This window comes from Catharus ustulatus, chromosome 6 (genome assembly GCF_009819885.2).
Source record: "Catharus ustulatus isolate bCatUst1 chromosome 6, bCatUst1.pri.v2, whole genome shotgun sequence".
NCBI lineage: Eukaryota > Metazoa > Chordata > Aves > Passeriformes > Turdidae > Catharus > Catharus ustulatus.
In genome coordinates, this window is record NC_046226.1 from 1,401,194 (window position 1) to 1,426,384 (window position 25,191).

General features: G+C 47.3%; 1 protein-coding gene across 1 annotated transcript in view; it reads right to left on the bottom strand.

The window, feature by feature from the left end:
• MDGA2 (MAM domain containing glycosylphosphatidylinositol anchor 2) overlaps positions 1-25,191 on the bottom strand; it is a 229,199-nt gene that overhangs the window by 153,911 nt on the left and 50,097 nt on the right. The window contains exon 3 of the mRNA XM_033063561.2: positions 7,532-7,671. Within this exon, the coding sequence (XP_032919452.2) occupies positions 7,532-7,671 (140 nt within the window). The remainder of the gene's footprint in view (positions 1-7,531; positions 7,672-25,191) is intronic.

Consider the following 25,191-nt stretch of genomic DNA (forward strand, 5'->3'; position numbering starts at 1 on the left):
TGTCCGTGTTTCAGGAGATCTGGAATTTTTTTAGATAACAGGAGAGTCCTGCCCTGTGAGCACTGGAAATTTTCCCTGTGGGATTTCCAGCAGATTTAAGGTGCCCAAATGTTAAAATGAAACTGCTCTGGTGCCACTCCCCAGCCTGGATGTCATTCCCAGCTCCATGAGTTTCCCTCCAGGCTCATCCCAAAGACTGCTGAAGCTGTAACAAATCCAGGTTTGATATTCCCAGCTGAGGGAGTGGGACTGAAACCCAAATATCCCTTCTGTGATGCTGCTTCTTTCTGGATTTAATCTCTTTGGATTAAACCTCTTTTTATCTGGATTTGGTTCTTTCCCTCAACACTTCCAAGGCATTTTTAGGAAGCTGCAAACATATTCCTTGTGGAGACACAGCGGGCACCTGGAACCAGGAGGAGTGGCAGGAACTGCTCCAATTATTCAGGATAAAACAACAGAGTTCAATTCCATTTATCATTTTACAAACCATGGAATGGTTGGGATGGAAGGGACATGACCCAGGATTATAGGTCAGTACCAAAGATCCTGGAGCAGATCCAGGAGTCTCTCACTCCATGCTGTGAATTTTTGGATTTTTTTTGTCCTGGATTTTTGGCACATCTCCCTCCTGGCAGCCAGAGCAGGGCAGGCTCGGAGCCCTGCAGAGCTCTGCAGAGCTGTGAATTCAGGTGCTGCACTTGGGGGAGAAAACATCAAATAAACTCCTTGGAGCAGCACAAACGTCATGTAAAGCTTAATCACAGATTGCTTTTCATGCCAGAGCAGGATGGAAACATTTTTTTCCTTGCTTTATCGAGTCAAACATTTAGAAAAGGTTTTTTTTGGTGGCTTTTTTTTTTTTTCCCTAGCATAAAATCCAGGCTAATTTAGTCATGAGTCAGGCTGGGTTTTGTCAGGTGCTCAGTGAACATTTGTAAAGTCTTCCCGTGAACTGAGGAGTGTCAGATGGAATCAGCATCAATTTTCCTAACAAGGCTCCAATTACTGCTCCAGGAGCTGCAGAGGGGTGGGAGAGCAGCTGCTCCCCGGGAGGGACCCCCACCCCCTCCTGGGCTCCCCCAGCCCTGATAAGAGCCCTTATCAATTCAGATCCCACACGTGGCACCCGCTCAAAGCAGCTTTTATGTCTGGAAGCAGATCAAAGAGAAGGAATGGGGGGTTTTGTTGTGGGTTTTTTATTTTTTTGGGAATGCTGATTTTTGTGTTTTAGTGGCTGGACTGCCAAGGAATGGGGAATTTTCCTCTCCAGGCATTGATAAGGAAAAGGCAGGATCCTGTTCTGCAGGAGGAGGAGGCTCCACTGATCACAGGGAGTAATTAGGGGGATGTGTTTGAATTAATTAAGGGGTTTTTACAACGTGCCACAGTTACCTGGGTCTGTTCATGGGCAGAGCTTTCCAAGGAGTTTGTGAGTGACAGGATAATGGGAATGGCTTCAAAAAGGGAATTCATTGAGGGATTTGGGGAATTGGGAATTCCTGGCTGGGCTGGAATTCCCAGATTTGCTGTGGCTGCCCCTGGATCCCTGGCAGTGCCAGGATCCCAAACCATTCCATGACTCCATGAATTCCATATTTTTATATCTACATATACACACAGATATATATTTATATATAAATATGAGCTTGAAGCCCCTTCCAACCCCAGCCATTCCCTGCTCTGTGTCACTTGGGTCACCCCCAATGGCCACCCCAATTCCCAGCAGGCAGGATGTGTTTTCCAGGCCCCTGGGGCAGCATTTCCCTTGGGGCTCACACTCCCAGGAACCCACTGTGGGAGCAGCTCCTGATGCTCTGTGCCATCAGCACAGCACCCAGCTCCTGCAAGTGGGGATAAAACACATCCATGGATCCGTGGCACTTGGGGACAGGGGTCAGTGGCGGCCCTGGCAGGGCTGGGAATGGATCTTGGCTTTTCCAATCTCAGCAATCCCAGGAGTTTTAAGGATATTGTTTGTCAGTCCCACCTCCCCCTCCTGGGCTTTGCTTTTCCAGTGGGTTTTTTTTAGGATTTTTCCAGTGGTTTTTTTAGGATTTTTCCAGTGTTTTTTTTCAGGATTTTTCCAGTGGGGTTTTTTTAGGATTTTTCCAGTGTTTTTTTTTTTTTTAGGATTTTTCCAGTGGGTTTTTTTTTTTGGTTTTTTTCAGTGGGTTTTTAAAGGAATTTTCCAGTGGGTTTTTAGGATTTTTCCAGTGGTTTTTTTCAGGATTTTTCCAGTGGGTTTTTTTAGGATTTTTCCATTGGGTTTTTTTAGGATTTTTCCAGTGGGTTTTTTTAAGATTTTTCCAGTTTTTTTTTTTTTAGGATTTTTCCAGTGGGCTTTTTTAGGATTTTTCCAGGTTTTTTTTTTTAGGATTCTTCCAGTGGCTTTTTTTAAGGATTTTTCCAGTGGGTTTTTTTAGGATTTTTCCAGTGGGTTTTTTTAAGTATTTTTCCAGTGTTTTTTTTTAAGGATTTTTCCAGTGTTTTTTTTTTAAGGATTTTTCCAGTGGTTTTTTTAAGGATTTTTCCAGTGGGTTTCTTTAAGGATTTTTCCAGTGGGTTTTTTTAAGATTTTTCCAGTTTTTTTTTTTTTAGGATTTTTCCAGTGGCTTTTTTTAAGGATTTTTCCAGTGTTTTTTTTTAAGGATTTTTCCAGTGGGTTTTTAAAGGATTTTTCCAGTGGTTTTTTTTAAGGATTTTTCCAGTGGGTTTTTTTAGGATTTTTCCAATGTTTTTTTTTAGGATTTTTCCAATTTTTTTTTTTTTTTTAGGATTTTTGCAGTGTTTTTTTTTTTAGGACTTTTGCAGTGGTTCCCCTGCCTGCTGTCCCAGCTGGGGTGACACTATCCCGGTGTCACTGGCACATTGTCACAGTCCCAGGAACCCGCTGGGATCTCCTGGCAGCTCCCAGGGAGCAGCTCCTGATGCTCTGTGCCATCAGCACAGCCCCTACAAGTGGGGATCAAACACATCCAAGCAGAGGCAGGGAGCAATTCCAGAGCTCCTGAGAGCAAATCCTGCCTGCTCTGCTCCTGGGAAAGGCACAGATCCACAGATCCCCACACCCCTCACACCCCACAGCACCCTCTGCACTCCTGGAATTTCCCAGCACAAAGGGATGTGACCCCATGGCACTCCAGGGACAGGAGGACGTGAGGAGGAGGTGGCATCTCCCAAAGATGTGTGACAAGCTCCAAACAGGGAAAAATCCCGGAGTGTGCAGCTCCCAGATGGAGCAATGACGTGTGGCACTGGGAGCTGCTGCTTCCAGAGCCTCGGGAATGACAGCGTGGGGACAGCAGGGACAGCATGGGGACAGGAATGGGGGACAGGAGTGACAGGGGACAGGAGTGGGGACAGCAGTGGGGACAGGAGTGACATGGGGACAGGAATGGGGACAGGAGTGGGGACAGGAATAGGGGACAGGAGTGGGGACAGGAGTGACAGGGATCAGGAGTGGGGACAGGAGTGACAGGGGACACGAGTGGGGACAGCAGTGGGGACAGGAATAGGGGACAGCTGTGACATGGGGACAGGAGTGACAGGGGACAAGAGACAGCAGTGGGGACAGCAGTGACAGGGGACAGGAATGGGGACAGCAGTGGGGGACAGGAGTGACAGAGACAGCAGTGGGGACAGGAATAGGGGACAGGAGTGGGGACAGGAGTGACAGGGGACAGGAATAGGGGACAGGGGTGGGGACAGGAGTGACAGGGGACAGGAGTGACAGGGGACAGGAATGGGGACAGGGGACAGGAATAGGGGACAGGGGACAGGAATAGGGGACAGCAGTGACAGGGGACAGGAAGGATGGGGACAGCAGTGGGGGACAGGAGTGACAGGGACAGCAGTGGGGACAGGAATAGAGGACAGGAGTGGGGACAGGAATGGGGACAGGATTAACAGGGATCAGCAGTGGGGACAGGAGTGACAGGGGGACAGGAGTGGGGGATAGGAGTGACAGGGATCAGGAGTGGAGACAGCAGTGGGGACAGGAGTGGGGACAGGGGACAGGAGTGAGGACTGAAATGGGGACAGGAGTGAGGACAGGAGTGGGGACAAGAATAGGGGACAGGAATGGGGACAGGGGACAGAGGTGGGGACAGCAGTAGAGACAGGAGTGGGGACAGGAATGACAGGGGACAGGAACAGGGGACAGGAGTGGGGACAGGATTCAAGAGTGGAGACAGGAGTGGGGACAGGAGTGACAGAGGACAGGAGTGGGGACAGGAGTGACATGGGGACAGGAGTGACAGGGACAGCAGTGGGGACAGGAGTGGGGACAGGGGACAGGAGTGACAGAGGACAGGAGTGGGGACAGGAGTGGGGACAGGAATGGGGACAGGGGAAAGGGGTGGGGACAGCAGTAGAGACAGGAGTGGGGACAGGGGACAGGAATGACAGGGGACAGGAGTGACAGGGGACTGGAATGGGGACACCAGTGGGGACAGCAGTGGGGAGGCAGCTCCTGGAAGGAGGAGGACACGATGTCACCCTGCAGCACAGGGAGGGACAGGGGCAGGATTTGGGCACTGTCCCCTGCACGTTTTGCTGCTGGCAATGTGCCAGTGACACCGGGATAATGTCACCCCAGCTGGGACTGCGCTGGCAGGGGAACCACTGGAAAAATCGTAAAAAAACCACAGGAAAAATCCTAAAAAACCACTGAAAAAATCCTAAAAAAACCACTGGAAAAATCCTAAAAAAAACACTGGAAAAATCCTGAAAAAAACACGGGAAAAATCCTAAAAAATCCTTGGAAAAGTCCTAAAAAATCCACTGGAAAAATCCTAAAAAAATCACTGGAAAAATCCTAAAAAACCACTGGAAAAATCCTGAAAAAAACCTGGAAAAATCCTAAAATACCACTGGAAAAATCCTGAAAGAACCACGGGAAAAATCCTTAAAAAATCACTAGAAAAATCCTAAAAAACCACTGGAAAAATCCTGAAAAAATATTGGAAAAATCCTGGAAAAAAACCACAGGAAAAATCCTAAAAAAACCACTGGAAAAATCCTAAAAAAACACTGGAAAAAAAACCTAAAAAAACCTGGAAAAATCCTGAAAAAACCACTGGAAAAATCCTGAAAAAATCACTGGAAAAAATCCTAAAAAAAAGCCACTGGAAAAATCCTAAAAAAACCAAGCTGCATTCACCTCACCTGAGCAGGGATAAAGTGTTGGAAAAATTCCAGCCAGGAAAAAATGATTTCTGTGGTAACTAATGGTGCATTCCAAAGCTGGGAGTGAGAAAGTGGGAAATCAGAAATAATGATCACATGGAACATCTCAAAATCACTCCATGGATCACAGGACATTCAGGGATGTGTTGGGCTGCTCAGAATTTTATATTTAATTAGGATTGAGGTGAAAAATTGCTGGAAAGACAAAAAAGGGATGGATGTGTGCTTTGGTAAAGCAGGAAGGAGGGAAGGGAAAAAAAATGGAATTTTTTCTCATTAATTCATTTCTCCTCCCAGACCCATCACAGGCAGCCTCAAATCCTACAGATTAGAAATCTGAAATTAGAAAATGTTCAAGGCTTGGAGTGGGAAATATCCCTGCCCATGGGAGGAGTTGGTGCAGTTGATTTTTTATCTCCTTTCCAACCCAAACCATCCCACAATTCTGTGATTTTACCAATTCCCAATCCAGGCTTGTTTAATTCTTCCAGTGTTTAAACCAAAAGGAGTTTCCACACCAAGAATAATTGGAAAATTTGAGAAATGTGGAAGTGTGAAAGCATTCTTGGAATGCACAATTCCATATTTTATAACCTCATTCCACAGCATCTGGTCTAACAGCAGCTGGAAAACAATTTCCATGCAATTTTCAACCCTGTGGAAAAATCAGGGAAAAATTGGAATACTGGAAACACCATCCCTAAACCAGCACAGAATAAACTTCCACTACTTCAGCTTTGAATCTTCTCCTTAAATTGGGAACAATCATGGAATAAAGAGCAGAGAAACAGCAAAGCTCTCCTTCCTGGAGGAGCTCACACCAAAGAATTCCCTGCTCACAGCCCCTGCCTGTCCCTTGCAATGCCAGGAGTGAAAAGTTTAATTCATCACCTTGGAAAGAAAATCCCTGGTGATAATCTTAATTAAAAATAACTGATAGATAGAATAAAATAAATTTAAAAAGTGATTTTCTGGCCCAAGGGGTCACACCAGGGAGGTGCAGCACAACTTGCCAACAGCCTTGAGCTTGATCAATAAAGTTAGAGCTGGATTTATTGCCAGTTAATTCTGGTTTTTCCAGCTCAGCACTGGGATTTGGGTGAGCAGGGAGATTTTCCCAAGCTCTTGGGTGTTGCTGTCCCAGCTGTTCCCTGTTCCAGAGATCCAGCTGGATTCCTGAGGATGGGATGTGAAGATCCCAGACACCAGGACAACTTTAGGGATTTTTATCCAACAATTGTCATCCTTACCATTGTTTTCCTTCTCTTTCACCACCCTCTACAGAAATCAAACCCAGCAGGATTTTAAAGCACAGTAATGCTGATTTCACACCAGATTTCCCAAAAAAAACCTTCATCATCATCCCTGGTGTTCCTGCAGAGCTCCCAACACCCACCCAACAGCCGGGATGGATCCCCCACCCGGACCCACCCCACACACCTGAGAGGGAGGAGAACCCAAACTGTGCAGGGCCTGGGGGGGACAGGTGTGGGACAGGTGTGGTGGCACAGGTATGGGACAGGTGTGGGACAGGTGTGGTGGGACAGGGGTGGGACAGGTGAGGTGGCATAGGTGTGGGACAGGTGTGGGACAGGTGTGGTGGCACAGGTGTGGCACAGGTGAGGTGGTACAGGTGTGGTAGCACAGGTTAGGTGGCACACATGAGGTAGCACAGGTGTGGTGGCACAGGGGAGGTGGCACAGGTGTGGGACATGTCTGGCACAGTTGAGGTGGCACAGATGAGGTGCACAGGTCTGGCACAGGTGAGGTGGCACAGGAGAGGTGGGGACATGTCTGGCACAGGTGAGGTGGCACAGGTGCAGTGGCATAGGTGTGGCACAGGTGAGGTGACACAGGTGAGGTAGCACAGGTGAGGTGGCACAGGTGAGGTGGCACAGGTGAGGTGGCACAGGTGTGGCACAGGTGAGGTGGCACAGGCCTGGCCCAGGTGGGGTGGCACAGGTGAGGTGGCACAGGTGAGGTGACACAGGTGAGGTAGCACAGGTGAGGTGGCACAGGTGAGGTGGCACAGATGAGGTGCACAGGTCTGGCACAGGTGCAGTGGCACAGGTGAGGTAGCACAGGTGAGGTGGCACAGGGGAGGTGGCACAGGGGAGGTGGCACAGGTGAGGTGGCACAGGGGAGGTGGCACAGGGGAGGTGGCACAGGTGAGGTGACACAGATGAGGTGCACAGGTGTGGGACATGTCTGGCACAGGTGAGGTGGCACAGGTCTGGCACAGGTGAGGTGGCACAGGGGAGGTGGCACAGGGGAGGTGGCACACGGAGGTGACACAGATGAGGTGCACATGTCTGGCTCAGGCACTCCGGGCAGGACTCACCTGTGGCCGGGGGTGGCCGGTGACCAGGCAGGTGAGCTCCAGCGTCTCGCCCTCGCGGATGGTGTACACCCGCTCCGAGTAGCGCTCCTCCTCGATGTTGCACGCCAGGCCCGAGTGCACGATCCGCACCGTGGGGGGCGCTGCAAGAGAAACCGCATCAGAACCGCACGGGGCAGGGAACCAGAACCAGGGGAGCATGGGATCAGAACCAGGGAATCATGGGATCAGAACCAGGGGATCATGGGATCAGAACCAGGGGATCATGGGATTAGAACCAGGGGAGCATGGGATCAGAACCAGGGGATCATGGGATCAGAACCAGGGAATTATGGGATCAGAACCAGGGGAGCATGGGACCAGAACCAGGGGATCATGGGATCAGAACCAGGGGAGCATGGGACCAGAACCAGGGGATCATGGGATCAGAACCAGGGGATCACGGGACCAGAATCATATGGAGGACAGGATCAGAACCACATGGATCATGGGATCAGAACCACATGGATCACGGGATCAGAACCACAAGGATCACAGGATCACACGATCAGAACCATGTGGATTACAGGATCACAGGATAGGAAGAGCTAGAAGGGAGTCACAGGGATTGTGTCCTTAAGGGAATCAGACCCGACCACAGAGTTCCAGCTCTGTGATCCGACCAAACCACACTGTCCCAGAGCACTCCACCCCTGGGGCTGGCCCTGATCTGGGAGGGCTTCAAGGCCAGCAGAGAAACAGGATGAGAATCACGTGGATCACCAGATTACAGGATGTTCTGAGCTGGAAAATCCACAAGGATCAAGTCCAGCTCTTAGGGAAATCAAACACGACCTCGGCACTCTCAACTCCTTGATCCAACCAACCCAGCCCATCCCAGAGCACTCCACCCCTGGGGCTGGCCCTGAGCTGGGGGTGCTGCCAGGCCAGGAGAGAAATGGGATGAGAATCACGTGGATCATGGGATTATTGGATGTTCTGGGTTGGGAAAAATCCACAAGTCCAGCTCTTAAGGGAATCAAACACAACTTCAGCACTCTCAGCTCCATGATCCAACCAACCCAGCCCATCCCAAACAATCCCACACCTGGGGCTGGCTCTGAATGGGGGAGCTGCAAGGCCAGCAGAGAAGCAGGATGAGAACCATGTGGATCATGGGATTATTGGATGTTCTGGGCTGGAAAAAATCCACAAGTCCAGCTCTTAAGGGAATTAAACGTGACCTTGGCATTCTCAGCTCCATGATCCAACCAACCCAGCCCATCCCAGACTCCACTCCTGGCCATTCATGGGGGGACTGCAAGGCCAGCAGAGAAATGGGGTGAGAATCACATGGATCCCCAAATTACGGGATGTTCCAAGTCGGAAGAATCCCATAAGGATCAAGTCCAGCTCCTCAGGGAATCAAAAGTGACCTTGGCATTCCCAAATCCACAATCCACCCCAGGCCACCCCAGCACTGAGCATCTCCCCCACACAGATACTCTTTGTTTACTCAGCACATCCTCAGCACCACAAGAGATTTCCATGGTTTTTATTAATCCCTGGCAATCCCCTGAACGAAACCTTCAGCACCCCCACTTGCATTCCAATTTTTTTGTATTTCCATTTCCAAAATGAACTCAGCTTTATTGTTTTTATTCTATATCTTCCTAAATGCATTATCACACTCGTTATGCAAATGAAAAGACTTAATTAAAGCAGGAAAATTAAGCAGGAGAAACAGTGGCACTGATGCTGCTGCCTCCTTTCCAAATCCTGTTGCTGTCAGCGGGATCAGGATTTGGAGCAGGAGTTAAGTTCAGCCAGAACCTTTCTTTAATTTCCTTGTAGGTACAACCTGTAGTACAGGAATTACTCAGCTTTACAGGTTGTAAGTGTAAGGAAACCAAGATATTCCTGTTATGACACCTGCATAAATCCCCTTGCACAAATCTCCAAAGCACAATCCCAGCCCCACGATTTCCCTTCTGCACCGTGACATTCAGAGCTATAATTCCCAGAGGATCGATGGGAGAAGGAAACTGATTTACAGACCCCAAAAAATCACAGAAACTAAAGAGCACCAAGGATAAAACAGATTTCTGTGGGATTTAAACACCTGGAATTCCATCCTTTCTGTTCATCCATGTGATGCCACTGAGCTCCCAGTGCCATTCCCATGGAAGAGCCTCAGAATTCTCCCCAGGGCTGCTCTCCCAGGTCTCTGTGCTGCACATCACACCAGCCCTGCTGCTCGGATCATTCTGCCATTCCTCTGCCAAGATCCACCTGGAATTCCTGGGATGCAGGGCTCTGGAATCCCTGCAGACCCCCTCACCACAGCATTCCCTGTCCAGCTCCCAGTGGGATCCTGCTCCAAAGGGATTGATCCAAACCTGCCAAGAATTCCAGAGTCTGAGCCTGGAGCTCGAGCCAAGGAGGCAGAAGAGGCAGAGCAGGAGCAGGGAATGGAAGTTTTCTCCATGAAAACATGGAATGGTTTGGGTTGGAAGGACCTTAAATCCTATCTCATTCCAACTGCATTCCACTGTCCCAGGCTGCTCCAAGCCCCATCCCAACCTGGCCTTGAACACTTCTGGGGATCCAGAGCAGCCACAGCATTTCTGGGAATTCTATTCCAGGGTCTCTCCACCTTCCCAGCCAGGAATTCCCAATTCCCAATATCCCATCCAAGCTCAGACTCAGTTTGAAGCCATCATTCCAGCAAGCTCTGCTCTTCCAGCCACATCCTGAGCTCCAAGAACTTTCCCTGTCCACTTTTCCAGAAGGTTTGACAAAGACCAACACAGCCCTGCTCCAGGTGGTTTTATGAGCCAAAAGTTCTCCCTGTAATTCCAAACCCAACACAATGATGGGATAAATTTGCCTGGGATAGTGGAAGGTGTCCCAGCCCACGGCAGGGGTGGAACTGGGTTCAAGATCCATTCCAGTCCAAACCCTTCTGGGATTCCTTGATCCCCCTGTCCCATTGATGCAGGTGGCTCTTCCCATGAAACTCCTGGAAGGACAGGAATGTCCTTGGTCAGGAATCAGGGCCATGTGTCACACTCTGACCTGGAAAGAATCCGTTAATTCCTGATTAGGATTATTTTTCTGAGCAGCACTAACCCTGGATGTGCTGATTTATCCCTGGAATTCCAAGGAATGCTGATTCCCCTCCCCACTCCTCAGGAGTTGAACATCCCAAGGACAGGGAATGTGTTGTTCTGCCTTTCCAGGGCTCTGAGTCACCCCTGGGACTTCCCTCATCTCCCAAAACCAGGAATGCTGAAGCAGAGCCACGGAGCAGAAAGGTAAAGGAGGGTTCAGCACGGCTCATCAACCCTGGGCTCAAATCAGAGCAGTCAGCAACATTATCCCAACATCCTTTTAAATCCATATCCCATTAATATTCCATTTTTATTCATGTTGCATTCATCTAACTCCAAATCACAGCTGAAGTGTCCTTCATTTTAGTGGCTGTGCCACTCTCCTGAATCCATTAAATTTGGGAAGGAGCAGGAAAGGAAAAATCCCCCCTGGGTGTTGTTCTCTGCAAGGAAAACACTGCTCTGAGAGGAGATCAAACCAATCAAGGGAAATAACAAATATCCTTCTTCCTGTAAGTGAAAAATCTTATGGTTCAGGAGCCATCCCATCATTGTGAAATGTCACCTCCCTCTTTCCTGCAGGAATATTCATCCCAGCTCCTCCTGAATGCTGCCTCCAGGGATTTCATCCATCACACCAATACCAGCTTAGCATTGATTTTGTGGCATTTGGGGAGGCTTTGGCTGATGATTGCACACGGGAAACGCTGCGTGGATCCTGCCCAGAGCCATTCCCAGCAGGGCACAGCCCCGAGCCAGGAAAGGCTCTCCAAGGAAAAGGCAAAACACAAAACCCAGCAAAGCCCCCTCATTCTGCTGCAGGAGTTGTGTGACCCCACAGGATTCCCTCTTTCCATGAAAAACTGGAAATTTCTCCTTTCTTTGTCTCCTCTGTGTCCTTGGCTGCTCTTTTCCACCAATTCCAAGTTGAGATGGGATATTGGGAAGGAATTCCTGGCTGGGAGGGTGGGGAGGGGCTGGGATGGACTTCCCAGAGCAGCTGTGATCCAAAGCCCTGAGCCAAAGGAATTTCAATGGAATTTGGATGTTTGCTCAGCCTGGAAATCCTCACTGGACTCACTCTGGGAAAACATTGGAGGCTTGAGGCTGATTTGAGCTGTGCTGATGGATTGGGAATGGTTGGGAATTCCCTCAGCTCCAGGGCCTTGTGCTGATCTTTTCTTATGGAAAATGATCTCAGGATGCTGTGAGAAAAGTGGGAATGAGGTGGTGTTGGATTGGGAATGGGGGAAAGTTTGGGAGCACTTTGGGATTCATTTCAGCTGGAATGGGAAGAGGAGCTGGGAGATGGAGATTTGTGGGGCTGGGAATGGGAATCAATCCCTGGAGAGGGACTGGGGACAAGGGACAGGACACAGGGAGTGGCTGGGATGGGTGGGATGTTGGGAATTGGGAATTCCTGGCTGGGCTGGAATCTGCCCTGGCTGCCCCTGGATCCCTGGAATGTCCAAGGCCAGGCTGGAGCAGCCTGGGAAAGGGAAGGTGTGGATTCCAGGGCTGGAACTGGATGGGCTTTAAGGTTCCTTCATCCCAAAACATTCCAGGATTCAATTCCAGGGTTCAGTTCCAGGATCCTTTGGCACAGCTCTTTCCTGGTTAAAAGCTCCCCACACACAGAGATTTGGTCGAGTCCTTGTTGGAAAACAGAGAATTAAACTCTGACCATCAGAACTCGGATCCTGGAATGAATCCCCTCAGTCTGAGAGGTTCTGAGATCTTCCTGATTCCTGGAATGTGCAGGATTCCTTAAAACCAAATTAAAATGGGATTTTTTGGGGGGAAACAGGAGATCCATGCTGGACCTGCTAGAAAATGCAGGATGGATTTACCACAGATCAAATCCTTCTCCCCTCCTGCAGCCACCAGCATTTCCCTGATCCATATTCTGCATTTTTCCATGGAAAATTAATTAGCAGGAGTGGAGCCCCAGTGAATTTAGTGCAGCTCTGCAGCAGAACAAGGAGGGAATTACGGGGTTTTCTGAAGAAAGTGCATATCTAAAGTAATTGCAGACACATGTTACTCTCAGAATTCACTTTTCCCACATTATCCCAGCTCTTAATTCTCCTAAACTGCAAATGGAATGACCAGGAATCTCTGAGGTATTGCCATGGGAATGCACTGCCCTCATCCAGGCAGAATTTGGAGCATTTCACTGCAGCTAATTTGGGATTTGGGGCTGTTTTTCCAGCTGGAGGTGAGGCTCAGCCCACAAATAAATGGATTATTGAGAGAGCTTCTTAAATTTCTTCTCTAAGTGGGTTTTTCTTTGGGGGAAAGTCAAACGTTACACAAGCAGCTTCCATTAAACAAATATTCCATTTATTTGGGACAAATCCTTCATGGTGGCTCCAAGCTGAGCCCAATTCCAGGTCCCAAGGGGGGAAAATTTCAGGTGTGAGCTGATCTCAAACCAGTTGTGCCATTCCTGGAACACTCCCTATCATTCCTAAACATTCCCCTCCTGCTTTCACCTGATGCTCTTTGGGAATATTTATTGGGCACCCTCCTCTGAGCTGAACTTTCCCATCAAAGTCACCTTTTATCCATTTGGGGCTGATTTTTCCACATTGCTCCACATTCCCACCTGTGCTGGTGTTTGTGGAGCTCTGTGATTGATGGCTCTGCCATCCCAAAAAATCCAGAAAAAATCCCAGAAAATCCAATCCAACAATTCTGCTTCCCAACACAAGTTAGGCCTGGCCTAATTTTGGCACTACAAGGCTTAGCAGGGCTGGATATATCCAGTTTGGGCTGGATTTACAGATAGATTTATGGCTTTTTTCCCTTCACAACTTTCCCTGTACCCTCTGAAACTCCCCACAGTGCTGGGTTGTTGTTCCTGCTGCTGGGAAAAGCTGCTGGAGTTGGGAGAGGGATCAGGAGGAGGCCAGGAGGGCTCCTCAGATGTGGATTTGGGATCAGAAAATAAAACCATGGAGTGGTTCTGGAAGGAAAATTGAAGATCATTTAATGGGAATTTTTTAGGAAAGTCAGAGCAGGAAATACTTCCTAAAACCAGGGGAATTTGGTTTCTAGTTTGCTTTAACGATTTAACACCTCCCTTCTCACTTTCCACCAGCTTTAATTTGTCCTTGATAATTTATCCTGCAGCCCAAAGCAACTCTGCTGACATTCCAGCCTCTTTGCATCCTGGAAAAACCCTCTGAGCCCATCAAATCCAACCATTCCAGCACTGCCAAGGCCACCCCTGCCCCATGTCCCCATAGTCACCTCCATGGGATTTAAATCCCACCAGGAATGGGGGATTCCATCCCTGCCCCATGTCCCCAAGTGTCACCTCCATGGGATTTAAATCCCACCAGGAATGGGGATTCCATCCCTGCCCCATGTCCCCAAGTGTCACCTCCATGGGATTTAAATCCCTCCATGAATGGGGGATTCCATCCCTGCCCCATGTCCCCAAGTGTCACATCCATGGGATTTAAATCCCTGTCCCTGCTCTGGGCAGCTGTGCCAGGGCTGGACAAACCTTTCCATGAAGGAATTCCTACAAATATCCAAATCCAATCTCCCCTGGCACAGCCTGAGCTCATTTCCTCTTTTCCTATCGCTTGCTCTTTGGAAGAAGGCACCAACCCTCAGTGGGATAAAATCTCATTTTACGAATTGTGGGGGGAAATAAAACCTCAGGAACTCCTTTTCCTGCTGCCTCTTTTTCCTCCAGCTGATTCCTGCCTTTTCCAGGGAGCAAAGTTCTCCCAAAATCCAGCACTGCCAGCTCCATGTGTCCCTGCCCAGACAAACAATTAGGGATCATTCCCTCTGACTCCTGCAGGAATTTAATTCCAGAATTACCTCCTGCTCCTTCTTCCCCAATCCAGAGCTCAGCTTCATGGATTTTGGCTGCCACGTTTTTCTCCCAAAATAAATCCAGAATCCTCACTGCCACCAGCACCATCCTGGCAAACAAACTTGGGATTAAAAATGGAATTGTTTGGAGCATCAGCACTGAGAAAAATGTCCCTCTGGTCTGGGAATTCCAGGCAGGGTTTCAGAGGAATTTTAGGATTTTTGTGCTGTTTTTAAGCTGGGTTTTGGTTTAAGTGAGAATAAAGTCACTGAGAGACGCTGCCTTGCAATTCTTATTTCTGCTTGAAAGCCTGAAACTGAGATTTCTTTTTTTTCCAGCTTTTTGTACTTAAATAAAAACCTGGGAAATTCTGCATTTCCCAGCCCTTTATCCCAGCATTTCCAGAGTGACACTTGGTTCATTCCCAACATTCCCAGCTGATCTATCCCTTACCCCAACAAAAAGGGCATTTTCCATTCTTTTTCCCCCTGATGAGGTGGGAATTGCAGGGATGAGCACGGAGGGAGCCCTTCCCACACTCCCCATCCCACAGCCTGCAGCACTGGGATCAGGGAATCTGCTAAAATAAGGAATCCTCCACCAGGGAAGCAGCACTTTGTTGTTCCTGGCATCACAAAGCAGATGACGAGTGCCAGACCCCTTTCAGCACCATCACAGCCTGGCAGCAAACTCCTCTCACTTATTTGGGAGCACACAAAAAAAAATGTGGCATTTCACCCCACTGGAAAAGACAGAGTGGGATGGAAGTCGAGCACATTAAAAATCACCTTGTCAAAACAATCCCTGAGTTCTGAATGATTTACACAGGTTGGTAAAGCAACTAAATAACACATTTATTTTTTAAGTTTTAATTTTTGGCTAATTTAATTGTTTGTTTTGCTTGGCAGGAAGTGCTGGTGGAGCAGCAGCGAGGACAGGGATTTATCCTGCAAGGAAAAGCAGGAACATGAAATGGGGATGAGAGGGAATGCTCTCAAGATGTGCCAGAATTGGGATGTTGGGAATTAGGGAGGGTGGTAAAACCCTGGGCTGGAATTGCCAGAGCAGCTGAGGCTGCCCCTGGATCCCTGGAATGTCCAAGGCCAGGCTGGATGGGATTGGAGCAGCCTGGGATGGTGGAAGTTTGGGAAATTCTCTGGGATTATCCTCTAAATCCAACTGCTGCCCCATTTAGCATGAGTTCAGGACAGAAATTCATGGAATCATTAAGGCTGGAAAAGCTCATCCAATCATTCCCAACACTGCCACAGCCACCCCTGCCCCGTGTCCCCAAGTGCCACCTCCACAGGGATTGAAATCCCTCCAGGGATGGGGACTGCACCCTGTGCCTGTGCCAGGGCTGGGCAGTGAATTTAGGGGAGAAATTTTCCCAAATATCCAATCCAAACCTCATGGAATCACTGAAATTGGAAAAGAGCTCCAAGGTCACCAAGTCCCAGCTGTGCCCACCCTGTCCCCAGAGCTCTGAGTGCCACCCCCAGGTGACACCTCCAGGGATGGGGATCCAACCCCCCCTGATCCCCCTTTCCATGGGGAAATTCCTGCTGTGCCCACCCTGAGCCTGCCCTGCCCAGCCTGAGCTGTTCCCTCTGCTCCTGTTCCTGTTCCTGGAGCAGATCCCAAATCCCCCCGGTGTCCCCTCCTGGCAGGGACTTGTGCAGAGCCACAAGGGCCCCCTGAGCCTCCTTTGCTCCAGGCTGAGCCCTCCCAGCTCCCTCAGGGATTCTCCAGCCCCTTCCCAGCTCCCTCAGGGATTCTCCAGCCCCTTCCCAGCTCCCTTAGCCACCTCTCCCCCATTTCACCCTCAGGAAAAGCCCTAAAAATTCCATTTCTGAGGCTGTCCCAAACCAGGAGGAATTGCTGAAGGTGCTGCAAAACGCCCCCTGCAAATCACCCTGAGAAAAACCTGCCCCTGTCTGACTCCAGAATAAAAATTCCACTGACTGTGGAATGCATCTCAGCTTAGTTTGCTGCCTGAAAAATGAACAGTTTAATATTAAAGAGGAAATTTAAAACACACGAATTCAAATGAAGAAGGAAACGCCACTCTGGAATGCTCAGTGAAAATAAACAGCTTTTTAAACAACAATTTGCACTTCTTGGGAGCTGGCACAGATCTGTCCCGAGAAAAACAAGGAGAACAAATCTCTTTCCAGGGAATAAAATGATTTCTGGAATTGAAGCCGTGTTTCCTGTACCTCAGTGTCTCTCACCCTGCTCTCACATCTCTTGTTGAGGCCTGGGTGGAGAAGGAGCAGCTGAAGGACTGGAATGTGTTCCCTCTTTAAACCTGGATTTAAAAATGGATTTTATGATTTCCAGGCTGTATCAAAATTTGTGTATGGGAATGGATGTTTTGGAATCGTGGGATGGTTTGGATGGGTGGGACCTTGGAGCTGATCCCATTCCACATCCAGGGACACTTCCCTGGTCCCACTGCTCCAAATCTCTCCTTGGACACTTCCAGGGATCCAGGGGCAGCCACAGCAAATCCGGGAATTCCATCCTGGGTTTTTTACCAGGAATTCCTTCCCAAAAATCCCACCCAACCCTTCCTTCCACCTCTCCAACCACTTCAGCTCCAAATGAGCTCATCAGGGCCACCACAAAGTGCTTTAATGCCACACCTGGCTCTTAAAATGTCATCCCAAGATATTTCCAACTGGAAAATCTGATTTGCCTCAAAAATTCCCATTTCCTTCAGGCCCTGGCATTGGGAGAAGAGCTGGGGGCTCTGTCAGCCCTAAATATTTTCCTCCTGTGGAGAAATTCTGGAGCACTGAGCTTGGAATGCCTGAGAGGTTTTTCAGGGAAATTCCACTTTTTCATAGCATAAATCATCCCATTCCCAAATTCTGGCCAGCTCAGGGGACACAACCAGAGGTTTTCCTTAATTTTAGTAAATCCCAGCTGTGCTGGGCCAGGAAAGAGCTGAGGGGACAGAGATCCTGAGGGATTTACTTGGGAAAATCCCCCCAGGAATTGCAGGGAGATGCTGAGGAGGATCCAAGCTCTCCTGGCACTGGGAATTCCTGAATTCCCTCAGTCAATCCCTGCCCTCTCCCAGCTCCAAGATTTCTCCTGGATCAGTGGGAGGACACTCCTTTTCCATTGGAAATGGAAATAATTCCAGGAGATTTGTGGGGCTGAGCTGTTATTGAGGCTCCTCCATCACTGGAAAATATCAATATTAATTAGGATTTGGATTGACACAGAGTCCAGCAGAAGCAGAAATCACCTCCCTGTGGATCTGATTCCTTGGGAATCCCAACTAACAGCTCAGCATGGATGTGGACAGCTCCAGGGTGGAGCCACCTCTCAGCATTCCATGATTTATTTGGACAGGCATCAATGAGCAATCAATAAATCAATAAAAATTAATGAGGAGAATTAATAAACTGGCTACTCAGACACTGCCAGGCCAGGTGTTATTGTTTATATGATTTTCCAGCCCTTCTCCAAAGGCTGAGGAAAGCTCCAATCCTATTAACAGAGGGTAACGAGTCATTAACTTCCATTAGGGAGCCGCTCCTTGCGTGCAAAATTTGTGGGAATGGGGAGAAGGATCTCGCTTTCACCAGTCAAAATTCATCCAACTCTGCACAACCCCCAAGCAAAATTCATCCCCTAGTTCAGCACAACCCCAGCCAAAATTCATCACCCAAATTCTGCACAATCCCAGCCAAAATTCATCACCCAAATCTGCACAGCCCCAGCCAAAATTCATCCAATTCTGCACAACCCCCAGCCAAAATTCATCACCCAAATTCTGCACAACCCCAGCCAAAATTCATCCCCAAATCTGCACAGCCCCAGCCAAAATTCATCATCCAACTCTGCACAACCCCCAGCCAAAATTCACCCAGCTCTGCACAACCCCCAGCCAAAATTCATCTAACTCTGCACAGCCCCAGCCAAAGTTCATCACCAACTCTGCACAACCCCCCAGCCAAAATTCATTCAATTCTGCACAACCCCCAGCCAAAATTCATCCAAATCTGCACAGTCCCAGCCAGAATTCATCCAACTCTGCACAGTCCCAGCCAAAATTTATCACCCAAATCTGCACAGCCCCAGCCAAAATTCATTCAATTTTGCACAACCCCCCCAAGCAAAATTCATCACCCAAATCTGCACAGCCCCAGCCAAAATTCATCCCCAAACTCTGCACAACTCCCAGCCAAAATTCATCCTCAAATCTGCACAGCCCCAGCCAAAATTCATCCCCAACTCTGCACAATCCCCAGCCAAAATTCATCCCCCAGATGAGATGTTCTAAGTGCCTGACCTTGTTGGCTTTTTGCAAATATTTGGATAAATGCTACATGTATAATGTTAAAATAGCTTTTCTGTATGAATATAAGCTTTTTTAAATTTTCTTCTAATAGCAAAAATTAAACATATTTTTTAAAAAATAATATACTTAAACTACCCAGTTAGTTAAAATAACAACCCATACATGTGTAATAAAAACCCTGCAGCTGACACTACAATTATCAACACTCACCAGCTACAAAAAGCCAAAACCACCACCCAAATTAAAAAATAATTTAAAAATAATTTAAAAATAATTAAAAATAATTAAAAATAATTAAAAATAATTAAAAATAATTAAAAATAATTTAAAAATAATTAAAACCACAAACCAAAAAATACACATACTTTAAAAAAATAAACCCAAAAAATAACCATAATAAACAGTTCCCAAAAAAAAGTTGAACTACACATAAAAAACTATAAATATGCAACAAGTTAATGTATTGTAAAACATATTTTAAAAGACATTCCCTGGCAGCTTACCAAGCCATTTTAACCCTTTACTTTGTATTTATCTCCTATTGTCTTTTTATTAAACCTTTTAAATTTCACCAAAACGTGTTTTTTCACAGAGATAAGGGGAAAAAAGAGTTTTTTCCTTACATCTTTCCTTGTTATCATTAAAACCCTCTGGCATGGCGAATATGTGGATTTGCCAGATGGAATTTTCTGCTCCTCAGTTTCCATTTTTTGTTTTGGTTTACTCCAAATCCTCGGTTTCCATTCAGGAATTCCCCAATTCCAAGGGGATTCTCCTCCGTGTCTGGCTGCCTTTGGAGCTCCCAGCAGCTCAGCTCTCCTCCAGAGCTTCTGTTTGGTCATTTCAGATTTCCCTTGCCCGTCCATGTGGGAGCAAATCCATGGAAAAACAGCAGAGGGAAGAAAAATCCCAAAGAGCAGCGTGCTAAAATCATCTTTTCACTATGAAATCACAGAATCATTAAAACAGGAAAAGAGAAGAGTCCATGAGTGCAGCACCACCACTCATCCCTGCTCCCAACGGGATTTTTGGATAATTCCAGGGATGGACACTCCAAACTCCCAGGGCAGCTGTGCCAGGGTTTGATCACCCTTTCCAGGAAGGAATTTTCCCAAATATCCAACCTGGAATTTTCCCAAATATCCAACCTGGCCCAGCCTGAGGTTTTCCCTCTCCTCCTTCCCTGCTCCCCTTCCCAGCTCTGTTCCCTTCTCAAAGCCACGAGTTCTGAGCTTCATTTGAAATCCCAAGCAGGGTGATTAACCTTCAGATTTGTCAGATTGCTGATTTGTTTTAAATCAGCTTTGGGCACGATCTCAAAATGTTTTTCATTTTTTAATTGGAATTGAAAACACTTCCAGCAGATGAGTAATGAGGAAGTGGCATCTGCCTGCCTGGAGTTTTCACTGAGGAACAGGGATGCAGCAAGTTCCCTCACAGGACACCAGAATCTGATTCCAGCCTTTTCCAGGTCTCCATCCTGAGTTTAATTCCAGCCTTTTCCAGATCTCCATCCTGAGTTTAATTCCATCCTGAATTAGATCCCATCCCTTTTCCAGATCTCCTTCCTGAATTCAATTCCAGTTTTTTCCAATCTCCATCCCGAATTTAATTCCATCCTTTTCTAGATCTCCATCCTGAATTAGATCCCTTTCCAGATCTCCATCCTGAGTGTAATTCCAGCCTTTTCCAGATCTCCATCCTGAATTAGATCCCTTTCCAGATCTCCATCCTAAATTTGATTTCAGCCTTTTTCAGCTCTCCATCCTGAATTAGATCCTATCCCTTTCCAAATCTCCATCCTGAATCAGATTCCAGCCCTTTCCAGATCTCCATCCTGAATTCAATTCCAGGTTTTTGCAAATCTCCATCCTGAATTAGATCCCATCCCTTTCCAGATCTCCATCCTGAATTAGATCCCATCCCTTTCCAGATCTCCATCCTGAATTCAATTCCAGCCCTTTCCAGATCTCCATCCTGAATTCAATTCCAGCCTTTTCTATATCTCCATCCTGAATTCAATTCCAGGTTTTTGCACATCTCCATCTTGAATTAGATCCCTTTCCAGATCTCCATCCTAAATTTGATCCCATCCATTTCCAGCTCTCCATCCTGAATTCAATTTCATCCCTTTCCAGATCTCCATCCTGAATTCAATTTCATCCCTTTCCAGATCTCCACCCTCAATCAGATCCCAGCCCTTTCCAGATCTCCATCCTGAATTCAATTCCAGCCCTTTCCAGATCTCCATCCTGAATTCAATTCCATCCTTTTCCAGCTCTCCATCCTGAATTCAATCCCAGCCCTTTCCAAATCTCCATCCTCAATCAGATCCCAGCCCTTTCCAGATCTCCATCCTGAATTCAATTTCATCCCTTTCCAGATCTCCATCCTGAATTCAGTTCCAGCCCTTTCCAGATCTCCATCCTGAATTACATCCCATCCCTTTTCAAGATCTCCTTCCTGAATTCAATTCCATCCTTTTTCAGATCTCCATCCTGAATTCAATTCCATCCCTTTTCCAGATATCCATCCTGAATCAGATTCCATCCCTTTCCAGATCTCCATCCTGAATCAGATCCCATCCCTTTCCAGATCTCCATCCTGAATTCAATTCCATCCCTTTTCCAGATATCCATCCTGAATCAGATCTCATCCCTTTCCAGATCTCCATCCTAAATCTGATTCCAGCCTTTTCCAGATCTCCATCCTGAGTTCAATTCCAGCCTTTTCTATATCTCCATCCTGAATTCAATTCCAGCTTTTTGCAGCTCTCCATCTTGAATTAGATCCCTTTCCAGATCTCCTTCCTGAATTCAATTCCAGCCCTTTCCAGATCTTCATCCTGAATCAGATTCCATCCCTTTCCAGATCTCCATCCTGAATTCAATTCCAGCTTTTTGCACATCTCCATCCTGAATTAGATCCCTTTCCAGATCTCCATCCTAAATTCGATTGCAGTCTTTTCCAGCTCTCCATCCTGAATTCAATCCCAGCCCTTTCCAGATCTCCATCCTGAATTCAATTCCATCCCTTTCCAGATCTCCATCCTGAATTCAATTTCATCCCTTTCCAGATCTCCATCCTGAATTCAATTTCATCCTTTTCGAGATCTCCATCCTGAATTCAATCCCAGCCCTTTCCAGATCTCCATCCTGAATTCAATTCCATCCTTTTCCAGATCTCCATCCTGAATTCAATTCCATCCCTTTCCAGATCTCCATCCTGAATTAGATCCCATCCCTTTTCCAGATCTCCATCCTGAGTGTAATTCCAGCCTGTTCCAGATATCCATCCTGAATTCAATTCCAGCCCTTTCCAGCTCTCCATCCTGAATTCAATCCCATCCCTTTCCAAATCTCCATCCTCAATCAGATCCCAGCCCTTTCCAGATCTCCATCCTGATCACTGATTTTTCCACCCAAATATAAAAGAAACCCCTTTGTATTTTCCTGTCACCACAGGTATCACCACCAGGAAATAAGCTGTGGAGTCATTTCCATGCAGAGCAGATTTGGGTGGCCCTCAGGGCATTCCCAATCCCATTCCTTTCTTTAAATCCATCCCAAAACTTTTTTCCATGTGCACATGGCCTTGATTTGATGACTTTAATGGGTTTTTTTTTTCATTTTTGCCCAGGCAAAGCAACAAATTCCTGGAACAGATCCAACTTTAACGCCCAGGCGAGGGAAGAACTTCACAGAAGGAAGGTGAAGCCACAGAGGATTAAAAGTTTAAGCTGAGCTTTGGGACAGGATCCTCAGCTGGAGGAATCCAGCAGCATCCAAGAACTTTTATCTCCAGAAGCTGCCAACCCTTCTATTGATCTCAGCAAAGAAAACACTTGAGGAAAACCAGATAAAAATGGGAAGGGTGGAAAGAAAATGCCTTCAAAATGTGGAGATTATGGCTTTAAACACATTCCTAATTAATGGATCATAAGCTGTCCTTAATACATCCCTCAGCACAGCAAACTCTGTCAGATTCCATGGGCTCCTGGAATTGAAAATTAATTGGAAGAGCTAAAGATAGCGCTGAAGAATGAAAAATACTCACAGATGCTTTCAAATGTCCTTAATCAAAATAATGATTGCATAAATCCTTCGTGCAAGCTCAGAAAAAATAAAATATTGCTACCTAATATCCTCCTCATTATCTGGGCCCCAAAGTGTTTGATAGCTTTAAATTGGAGCCCATTTCAGAAGTGCCTGTTAAATATTAAAAACAAGATCCAAAAGGTTTAACATCTCTCCACACATCCATGGGAGAACCCATCCACTCTGAGAGGGACGTGGGCGAAAAATCAAGGTTAAAGCTCCAGCTCAAAGCTTTGATCAAACCCCATTAAACTGCGGGCAAGGATCAGGCATCAAAGCAGCTTTAGCTGCCCCTCTGAGAGTGGTGGCACTTGGGGACACCCAGGGAGCCCTGGATGGGATTTCAGGGCTCTTCCCACCCAAACCAAACTCTGGAGTTCTCCAAAGGTTGGAACTGGCCCAGGGAGCCCAGGCTTGGGGCATCCATGGGCTGGGTTATTCTTCATGTGGGAGAAGTCACCCAGGGGAGAAGCAGCCCCATGGATGGGTTTATTCCAGCCTTGGGTTTGGGTTTGGGTTGGGTTTATTCCAGCCTTGGGTTTGGTTTATTCCAGCCTTGAGTTTGGTTTATTCCAGCCTTGGGTTTGGTTTATTCCAGCCTTGGGTTTGGTTTGGTTTTGGTTTATTCCAGCCTTGGGTTTGGTTTTGGTTTATTCCAGCCTTGGGTTTGGGTTTGGTTTATTCCAGCCTTGGGTTTGGTTTTGGTTTATTCCAGCCTTGGGTTTGGGTTTGGTTTATTCCAGCCTTGGGTTTGGGTTTGGTTTACTCCAACCTTGGTTTTGGTTTTGGTTTATTCCAGACTTTGTTTGGGTTTTGGTTTTTGTTTTGGTTTATTCCAGACTTTGTTTGGGTTTTGGTTTTTGTTTTGGTTTATTCCAGGCTTTGTTCCCTCTAGAGCAATGCCAAGATTTCCTTGAGGATGAACAGGCTGGGATGGCTTCTGGATGCAAAATATGGGAAAGGGATGGATGGAAAATAGAATAGGGAATGGTTTGGGTTGGAAGGGACCTTAAATCCAATCCCATCCCGCACCTGCCATGGCAGGGACCCCTCCCACTGTCCCCAATGTCCAACCTGGCCTTGGGCACTGCCAGGGATCCAGGGGCACCAAATCTGGGAATTCCAAACTTCCCTGTTTTCCAATAATTCCATTCCACATTCATCCAGCTCCAAACTTCCCTGCTTCCCAGGAGCATTTCAGCCACTCACTGTTGAAGCTTTCTCTCCCATCTTAACAAGGGAAGAGCTATTCCTGATCCAATTCTCCTGGAACCTTCTGTCCTGTTTTCCCCCTGCCCAGAGCAGCTGTGGCTGCCCCTGGATCCCTGGAATGTCCCAGGCCAGGTTGGACACTGGGGCTGGAGCAGCCTGGGATGGTTGGAGGTGTCAGGGCTGGCACTGGGTGGGATTTGAGGGATTTCTACCCCAAACCATCCTGGAATTCTCTTCCAGCTCAGACACCTGAACCTTCACCCTCATATTGAAATCTCCTCAACTTATCCCCCTTTAGGATACAGATCCAACAACCAGAGTGCTGCAAGTGCCTGCAAATCCACATTTTCCCAGGGATGCCCTGTGGTTCATCACTGTGGATGGGAGATCACTCCTGGAGGATTTCTGCCCAGACCCTCTGGTGTGGGCTGCAGCCAAATGGCACCAAACCCTTTTTGGAGCTACACAGCAGCAGCCCCTCGATGTTCCTGACAATGACTTCAATAAATGTCTCAAAGGAACCATTTCTCCTCTGCCAAGGGATGCTGCCTGCACCAGCTCAGCCTACACTCCGTGCCAGAACCTCCCATCAATCCCAGAGTGGATTGGGATGGAAAGGACTTTGAGGATCAGCTCATCCCAATAACTCCATGGGCAGGGACACCTGGAGCTAGAGCAGATGGATATCAAAATAAAAACAAAAAAAAAATAGTGCAAGGCTGCAGATCAATGAATATTTAAATTATTTAGATAGGGAAATTATTTAAATTATTTAAATTATTTAAATTATTTAAATTATTTAAATTATTTAAATAGGGAAAAAGGAAGCCTTGAAGTTGAGTGCTGCTCCAAACTGACATTCCAGAGCCTGGGAGCTTCCCACTCCGTGCTGCTCTGCTCATGGGGTCAAGTTTTGAGGAAGGTAATTATAAACCAATGCTAATGGCACAGAATATAAACCCTAATGTGTGCTAATTAACACAACAATTACTGACACACAGGGCAGGGCTGAGCGCTGCCCACACCCAGCACAGCAGGGTAAACATTCCTGGGAACTTGTCCATGAACTCCTGGAAAAGCAGCTCTTGGAGCAGTGAATGAGAGAGCTC